The 8,241-nt window shown below is 56.2% G+C and overlaps 1 protein-coding gene across 1 annotated transcript; it reads right to left on the minus strand.

The window, feature by feature from the left end:
• Positions 1-1,110: 1,110 nt before the first annotated feature.
• On the minus strand, positions 1,111-7,999 carry GRASP (GRP1 (general receptor for phosphoinositides 1)-associated scaffold protein). Its single transcript, XM_006870019.1, has 8 exons — positions 7,742-7,999; positions 5,824-5,873; positions 4,070-4,124; positions 3,858-3,960; positions 2,712-2,805; positions 2,543-2,609; positions 2,257-2,323; positions 1,111-1,610 (listed from the first exon to the last, which is right to left on the minus strand). Exons 1-8 carry the CDS (start codon positions 7,997-7,999, stop codon positions 1,111-1,113), a joined length of 1,194 nt encoding a protein of 397 aa, XP_006870081.1.
• Between the last annotated feature and the right edge of the window lie 242 nt (positions 8,000-8,241).

An 8,241-nucleotide genomic window follows, 5' to 3' on the forward strand; every position in this document is an offset into this window, starting at 1 on the left:
TGGAATGATCATCGATTGGGCCGGTCACAAGTTGGGTAGACAATGGCCCAGGTTCCCTGGAACTCTGGCTTCTGCCCCTCATGGGAGACCCCAGAGCTTCTGCTCCTCAAGGGAGTATCAAGCAGTCCACAGGGATAATTAAGGACTTTGGACAAGCCTTGGCCACCACTGTTGTGGGTATTTGGGAAAGGAGGTTCAAGATTTACTTAAATAAGAGGCCCAAGTTTTGAAGAGGGTGTGGGGCCTCTAGCTCAGGCCCATACACGTTAGTCTCTCGGATTTTCCTGTCTTCAGGCTCCAAGCAAATGAGACAGTAAAATATAGAGTGTGTGTCTGTTCGGGGTGGGGGGTATGCACGGTGGAGCCAGAGCTTGCCTGAGCCCAAACCTCCCCTTCAGGCAGTCACCACACTCACACGGGTGCAAAAAAAAAAGCGTCCATTTTATACAGTTTGTGGTTCAGAAACAATAGCAAAACGGTGGAACAGTGTGCTGCCCCCACCCCACCTGGTCACGCCCATTCCTGTCCCCCAAGGGACATAGAACCCAGGACCCCTGCCCAGCCTGATCCGACTTAGTTACAGGCCCCAGAGAGGGGTCAAGCCCTTAGGGGTCAAGGCTGGGGAGGGAGGTGGTCCAGCACCTTTTGCCCCCTCAGGGGGTCCACTGGTTAACTGGAACTGTATGTGGGAAGATGAGAAAATGACCCATATTGGGCCATGTCTCCCCTTCAAGGCTAAGGGTGGGGGAGCAAGTAAAGCTGAGAAGAGGGCTTCGTGGGGCAGGTCCCCACTAGAGTTTTTCTGGACACCCCACAAGGCACTACTGACCCAGACGTAGGATAGGACGCTCCATCTTAGGCCCCTGAGCCTCTCTTGCCCTGACCTTGCCTGGTTTCCCCCTACCAGCAGGTCCCCCCGTGTTTTGGAAGAGGAAGACTGGGCTCCCCACTCAGCAGAGACAAGCCAAGAACCAACCAGATCTACAGGGCTGGCACGGACGCTTCTCCCCCTGCTCGGGGCTCCTGAGGTCCTCTCGCCCCCTTCCTTTTTGCACTCGTTGGAACGAATGAATAAATAAATAAATACCTCCCCCCCGCCCGCCCCCGGCCCTACAGCTGGCTCTCCTCCTCCTCCAGCGAGCGATTGAGTCCGGGGATGAACTTGAGCAGCCGCCGGCGGAAGCTGCGGTACTTGGTTTTGCGCAGGCCCGGGCCGCACAAAGCCTGCTCGCGGGCCTCAGTCCAGAGCGCGCCTGGCGCGCCCCCGCCGCCACCCCCGCCGGGACCCGCGCACCGCACGCTAGCGCTGCGGCTCAGCAGGGCCCGCGGCTCGGGGGACAGCCCGGGGACCCGGGTCTCTGCGGCGCCGGGGGCACGGGCGGGGGGTGGCGGGGGCGGCAGTGCAGGGGGCTCAGCAGCTCCGAAGAAGCAGGTGTGATAGACGGCGTCATCGGCGTCGCCCCCGGCAGGCGGCGCGCCCCCGCGGGGACCCCTGGGCGCAGAGAGCAGCGGCCCGAAGGGCAGCGAGCCCGGGAGCAGGCCCGCCCCGTAGAGGCAGGAGCGCACGGACTCCAGTGTGTCGTAGATGCTCGGGTCCTTCACTACGATGCCTGCCAGGGCAGAAGACACAGGGCAGGATAAGGGACTCAGGCCTGGGGCCATAGGGGTCCCCTGCAGGGGATCAGGTAGCAGGGGTGGCTGGAAGTTCCTTCCTAGTGCTCTCTGGGTGGCCGACTTTTGGCAAGTCCTAACCTCTGAGCCCCACTTCCCACCTCTGAAACAGGAATTATAAACTGAAATTCCAAGGGATGGGAAAGGTTTTGAAACAATATCTTAGAGCCTTGGTCTTCCCGCTTGTAAAATGGAATGGTAATATCTACTAATTACCTTCAGAGGGCTATTCTGAGAATAAACTAAAAGTGTGTGTGCATAAGCCCAGGGTAGTGTTCTGTTTAAAGTGTTGCTGTTAATTGCCATCAGACTCATAGCGGCCCCAAGAGTACAGAATAGAACTGTCCCAGAGGATTTTAAAAACAAAGGCTGCGACCTTGCAGAATCAGATCACCAGACTGTCTACTCAGGAGCTACTGGGTAGCTCTGAACTGCCAACCTTTTGGTTAGTAGTCAACTGCTTAATTGTTAGTGCCACTCTTACTACCTTTGGTGGGAGAAGTAACTCAGATAGATCTGAGGGGGAACTCAGGTAGGGGTGTCTGCAGGTAAGCAAGGATCACTTCACACCCCCAGTCTACTCACCATGCACCAGTCGCTGCTCCTGCACCATTAGGGATCTATATTCTCCCCACTTCTCGTATAGGGTTTGCTGCAAGACACCCCCACCCCACTGTCAGGAGCTAGCCAGAGACTGGCAGGAGATAAACATAAACTGAGGAGGGACCAGCAAGCAAACAGAAGGAAGCTTGAGGTTACAAGGAGGCTCAGACAGAAATGATACCACCCAAAAAATAAAAGCATGAGTTCTGCAAGGGTAGAGATGTGGGAAGACAGCAGTGGAGGCTGGATGTTACATGGGTTACCTTACCTTCAGGTACTGCAGACGGGCCTCTAGTTCCGCCTTCCGAATTGACGTCCCATACAGAGTTTCCAATCTGAGAAGGTTGGGGAGCCAGAGACTGAGTGAGCAGACTGAGTGAGGAAACCTCCAGAGGCTGAGCTCAGGAACCTGTAGGGCCCATGGTGCCTGGACATACCTGAGAACATTGCCTGATGCCTTAATGATATCAACAATCTCACGATGCCGGATGCCTTCCACGTTCAGACCGTTGACACTGGCAATGGTGTCTCCTGCAGGCAAAGAGGGGGTCAGCTCCACGGAACTTAACAGAAGACTTCCAGACCCCCTACTTTAGTCTGGAACCCTGAGAATATTCTTCTCATTTCTGGAGAGACCTCTTAACAACAACTCTTTCCACCCAGTCAGAATACAACATTCACAAAACCACTACCATCCTCTACTCCCCAGAGCAGGGGAGACTGCCAGTTTGTCCTACCATCCCTAGTCTAGAGATTGGGGACTTCAATGGGGCTAGCTAGGTTCTCATATGCCCATACCATCATCTCACCCTCAGGAAACTCTGTCCCCACAGACTGAGCCTTCCCAGCCCCACCCACCTCAGTGGCTGCCCTCAGAGTTGGTTATTTTTGTCCCAGCCCACAGCCTGTTGTCAAGCTAGAGGTGGGACAGGGTGAGCTCAGGGTGAGTAGTCCTAAATTGGGAACTAACCCTGGCCCCAGGCATGGTAGGCCTAGCATCTGATAGCCTGTACCACTGTAGACGAGGGCATGTCACCATCTCTGCATGCTCATTTGTCCTAGAGAAAGGGGATGTGGGTCCAAAACGACTTTGCAAAGTTGTAATATACTACACTTGGCTACCATGGACTTGTAGAAAGTAAGTGAGGTGAGGAAGGGTTGGGGAAGAAAATGGTAATGGAATTGGAGTGTGCCAAGAGTTGGATTCATGAAATCTCAAGCTTCCTTTCCTAGGACCTGGGGACTCTAGATTTGGCTAATCCCAGAGGTATCCTATGGAGTGGGGCATCATTTCCCTATTAGAATAAGTAACAGGCATCCCAGGGTTGGGAACACTAGGGCAGGTAGGCTATAATCCCCCATGTCAAGCACATCTAATGGAATTTTGTTCTTTCCCCAATTCATGCCCATACTGAATTTCCCAGAGACCACACAGTTAAATAACAAATTTGCCTGAATCCAAAACCCAGATTCTATCCACTCTCCTTTCTGACTTCCCCAAAGTAGGAAGAGGAAGGAGGATTTATCAGGAGAGATGGGTTAACTCCTTGGTTGGGAGAACAATTCCTTTCCCAGAGCCTCACCAGGTGTGAGGCCAGCCAGCTGGGCAGGGCTGGATTCGTGAACTCGGCAGACAAAGGTCACCATCTCCACGCGTTGTTCCTCCCGGTGGTGAAGGCCATAGGTCTAGTAACAGACAAGGGGATGCTTAGCCCAGTACCTCAGTGGGGGGTTCATCCATTCCCCCAGGCTGCCTCCCCCCGTCCGTCCACTCAGTTGTACTCAGTACTCCCACCTGGATCTCAAAGCCAAAGGTCTCCTTATCCTCCTTCTCCAATGTCAGCACTTTCCTGTGAGAGACAAGGGACACAGCACCAAGACTGTCAGGATCAAAAGAAGCCTGCCACTTCCGTAGCCTGACCTGCCTCTAATGCTGGATGGAGTCTGACCTAGAACACCCAAGCAGGACTCACTAGCTACAGTAACCACTTCCTCTCCATCAGAGATCACTGGAAACTCCTTCCCCAGCTCAAATCTCAGCCAGTGGCTGAGAAAACAATGCAACTTCCAGTGTGGGGAGACAGTAGGGATGGCTGGGACCATACCCCAGAGTGAAAAACGCCCCAAGAGTACCTTGTACTGACTAGCCAAAGCCTCAAAATCAGGCCTCAGCCTGGAGCCTTCTCTCCACAGCTTTGGGGGAGGGCTGGCCCCACCCCTAGAGGCTAGTCACGAGGCTTAGCCCAGACCACAACTGCTCCTCCCAGCTGTGGTGGGGCCAGCCCACCAGATGTGAAGACTGGGGGAGGGGAGCCCAGAGGCCACCCCTTCCCGCACTGAAGGCCTGTCTGCTGGACACAATGGTCTGGAGCTGCTCCAGACCCTGGCCTGCTGGGGGAACCCAGAGTTTCCTCTGCCCACCCCCACCCCGTTCCTTCCCGCCCAGCCAGAGGCAGAGTTAAAGCAGCTGCCAGAGGCCCCCTCAAGTCTCCCAGTCTCAGAAATGACCCAGGTCCTCAACTCCCAGACTGAGCCAGATTGTTATTGTTAAGTGCCACTGAGTTAGTTCTGACTCAGAGTGGCCTTGTTTCCAAGGAGCAGCTGGTGGGTTTGAACTGCCGACCTTGCAGATAAGTCCAATGTTTATCCTACATTGCCATACTAGGACTCCAGATATCCCCTTCAAATGCTGAGGAGCAATTCCAAGGTCCAGCCTGAACCCCTTCCCTCGGTTGAAGGGCAGGACTTTCCTCTCTGTAGGTATTAGAGGGGAGGAGGCCAGGGTGACTGGAAGTTCTGGCTGGGTCTACCTTAGTTCTCTGGTTTTCTGGAGAGGTCGGCAAATTTTATCTATAAAGGGCTAAATAGTAAATGTAAGATTTGCAGCCACATATTGTTCTTTGTTTTTATTTTTACCTCCCTTAAAAGTGTAAAAGGAAGGTAAAAACCACTTTTAGCTCAAGGGCCAAATAAACCAATCTGGCCAGCAGGCTGCAGTCTGCTCTTCCATTTCAGAAGATGCCGGGCCTAGATCCCACTGGAATACAGGCAGTAAAGGGAAACTGGGGGGTCCTGGGACCTGGGGTCAGCACTTACTTCTGTCCACACCTCAGACCCTTCCTAAGAGGACCCCCACAGGACTGAGACAGCCAGACCAGGCATCTGAACCGAGCTTAGCCAGGGCTTGGACTCAAAGGATTTGCTGGCATAGGGTGAGCTCAGGGAATCCCAGAAGACCTGGGTTAGGCCATTTCCCCAAGCCTCTTTCTTCTCCTACCGCCCATTGATCCAGAGCTCCCTAAGGAGAGGGTAACTGTCAGGGACTGGGGGTGGGTTGAGGAGCACCTGATGACTCAAAAGTCCCCACCTCCTTTCTTTTCCACCCCCTTCACACAGCCCACACCCCCACCTGCCCCTCACTCCCAGCAGGGGAACCATGTTTAAAGGGTGGAGAATGATTCCTCCTGACTGTCATGATCTCTTCTCCCCCTCTCCCCCAGTACCTCACCCAAGTGGACCAGGGCAGGAGCTAGGGAGATGGTGACTCACCGCTGCTGTTCAGGACTCTGGCTGAGATTCTTCCACCGGAATCCTGATCCCTGAGCAGGAAGAGGGAAGAAGCAGCAGGTGAGACTGTATTTGAACAGATGCTGAGTTCAGCCCTACTCTAGAAGGTCCCTCATCTGGCCTCCACTTCAGTTACTGTTGCCTGTCTGTCCCAGCTCCACACCTACTTTGGTTCTAAGTGCCACTATTTGTGACATTCCATAGCTTTCTCCCTAGGTTTTACCCCCAGCCCTTGCAGGGAGGCTCTAATTACTCTAGAATGGTTTTCAATCCTAGGGCACAGGTCTGTTGGGTTCAGGTCTCCCAGACTTTAATCTGTGGTAAGGGCTCTTCCCAGACAGGATTCAAAGAGCAAGGGGAGAGGGGACCCTGGGCTTATCTCTCAAGGCACTCACTCACTCTGGGGACCCCCCCGCCAGTGGGGTCACTCTCCACCTAATTTCAGGCAATGGCTTGAGAAAGTTGGGTTCAGGGCACCAGGCCTGGACAGCCAAATTCCCGGATCAAATGTGGAACAGGACAGGGGGCAGAGGAACACTATAATACAGACTTTTTCAATCCCAGCGGCAGGTCCTGCTCCACCTGGGTGTCTTAACATTGTCATATATTTTTGTTGCTTTCTGGGAAGCCCCCTCTAAAAAGTCTCAGCTCTCAAATTTGTCTCTTAAGTTTCACTGTACTGAAGGAGAGCAACTGGGCGATTTTGGGGTGTGTGTGTGTGTGTGTGTGTGTGTGTGTGTGTGTGTGTCAGGGGTGACAGAGTTGAAGGTTCCTACCTGTTTAGGGCCCTAGAGAAAGGAAACTATTATTCCATGCAGGAAGCTGTGCCCCAGGCCAGTCTTTTTCCGATATGCCCCCAAAGAGCTCTGGGCCTTCCTGGTCTGTGCCCTTGCCAAGACAAGGAAGAGAGGAGGGCCTCTTTCTCCCAGAACCAAAGATTAGCCTCAGGGTGGGGGCAGCTCCCAAATGGGCCAGGGAGGAGGCTGCAGAGAGAGACCCCTTTGTCTCTCAACCAGATTTTCATAAAATGCAAATTCTCAACAAGCTGTTCATTGTGTGTAGGGGGGGTATGCCATGCTGGGGGACAAGGGAGGAGGAGGGGGCTGAGCAGGAAAAGGCCACCGGCCCCCTCTTCTTAACCTGGGTCTTGTATCCTAGCCCCTGGGCTTCTGAGCCCTTGGATCTCCTCGGGCCAGAGGAAGAGCCTCACGGGCGGGTGCAGCCCGCATCCTTCCTGCCCCGCGGGTGCCCTGCGATCCCTCCCACCGTGTCCGGTCCCAGCCAGAGTCCAGGGAACTGTGTCCCCGACACCCTGACGCGCTGTAAGGCAGCAGGCCCGGAGCCCAGGAGTCGGGGCACCCCCTAGGAAGGGCGTGCTTTCCGAAGTCAGCGGAACCCCACGCACTTCCACGGTGTGAGAACTCACAGCGGCCCGCCCTCTCACACCGAGGACGCTCGGACCCTCAACATGTCTGGGGCTAGCGGATCCTAAGACACCTGGACGTGGGGTCATCGGGCGGGGTGGGGGGACAGAGAGCCAGATGGGGCGAACAGGAGACTGCGGCCGGTGGGGAAGGAAGGAGAGGGAGCGAGACGGGGCGGCGGCTTGTGGGGACTGGAGTCGAGCGCCACCGGGGCTGGGGGGGGGGGCGGTTTGGAGGCGGGGGCCACAGTCTTCAGAGCAGCAGGGACCGTGGGTGGGGAAGGTTGGAGCTTTCTGGGAGAAGGGCGGAGGGAAATGAACAGGTTCTGAACGTGTAGATGGGGTGACTTAGTGGGCCCCGGGGAGGGCCTGTAGTGGGGTCAGCAGGATGGGGGTTTTGATGGGGTTTCCCAGGTTCTGAGGAAGGGATGCTAGCGTACACTGAGATCTGGGGGCCAGTGGGGCGGGAGTACGCACCTTTCGGCGAGGCAGGGTGCCCCCAGAGACGGCGAGCGCGCGATACAGCTCGGCGGGGTGGTAGTCCTCCAGCGCCGCGTACAGCTCATCCCCGGGGGCACCAGGGGCGGCGGCTGCAGCTGGGGGACCCGAGGCCGGGGTCGCAGCCAAAGCCGGCGTGGCGGGAGCGACTTCAGAGTCTGGAGTCCGGGTGGCGGGGTCTGGGGCAGCCGTCACCTCCTCTTTCTGCTGCAGCTTCCTGAGTCGGCGGAGAGTCATGGTTCCGGCGCTAGGCGCCCCTCGGCGGCTGCTGTGGCTCCGCTAAGCGCTATGGGCAGCAACTCGAGGATGCCAGCCCGGCGGCCTCGGGTCCCCTCCCTTTATAGACTTGGAAAGCGGGCGGGGCGGGACAACGCGCCGGGGAAGGCCTCCCTACGATCCCGCCCCCAATGGGCAGGCCCCGCCCTCGGGGGGGGCCCGCGGGTCGTGAACCCCGCCCTCCAAGTTTCCCTGAGAGCGCT

Source organism: Chrysochloris asiatica, unplaced genomic scaffold (assembly GCF_000296735.1).
Source record: "Chrysochloris asiatica unplaced genomic scaffold, ChrAsi1.0 scaffold00138, whole genome shotgun sequence".
Taxonomy (NCBI): Eukaryota; Metazoa; Chordata; class Mammalia; order Afrosoricida; family Chrysochloridae; genus Chrysochloris; species Chrysochloris asiatica.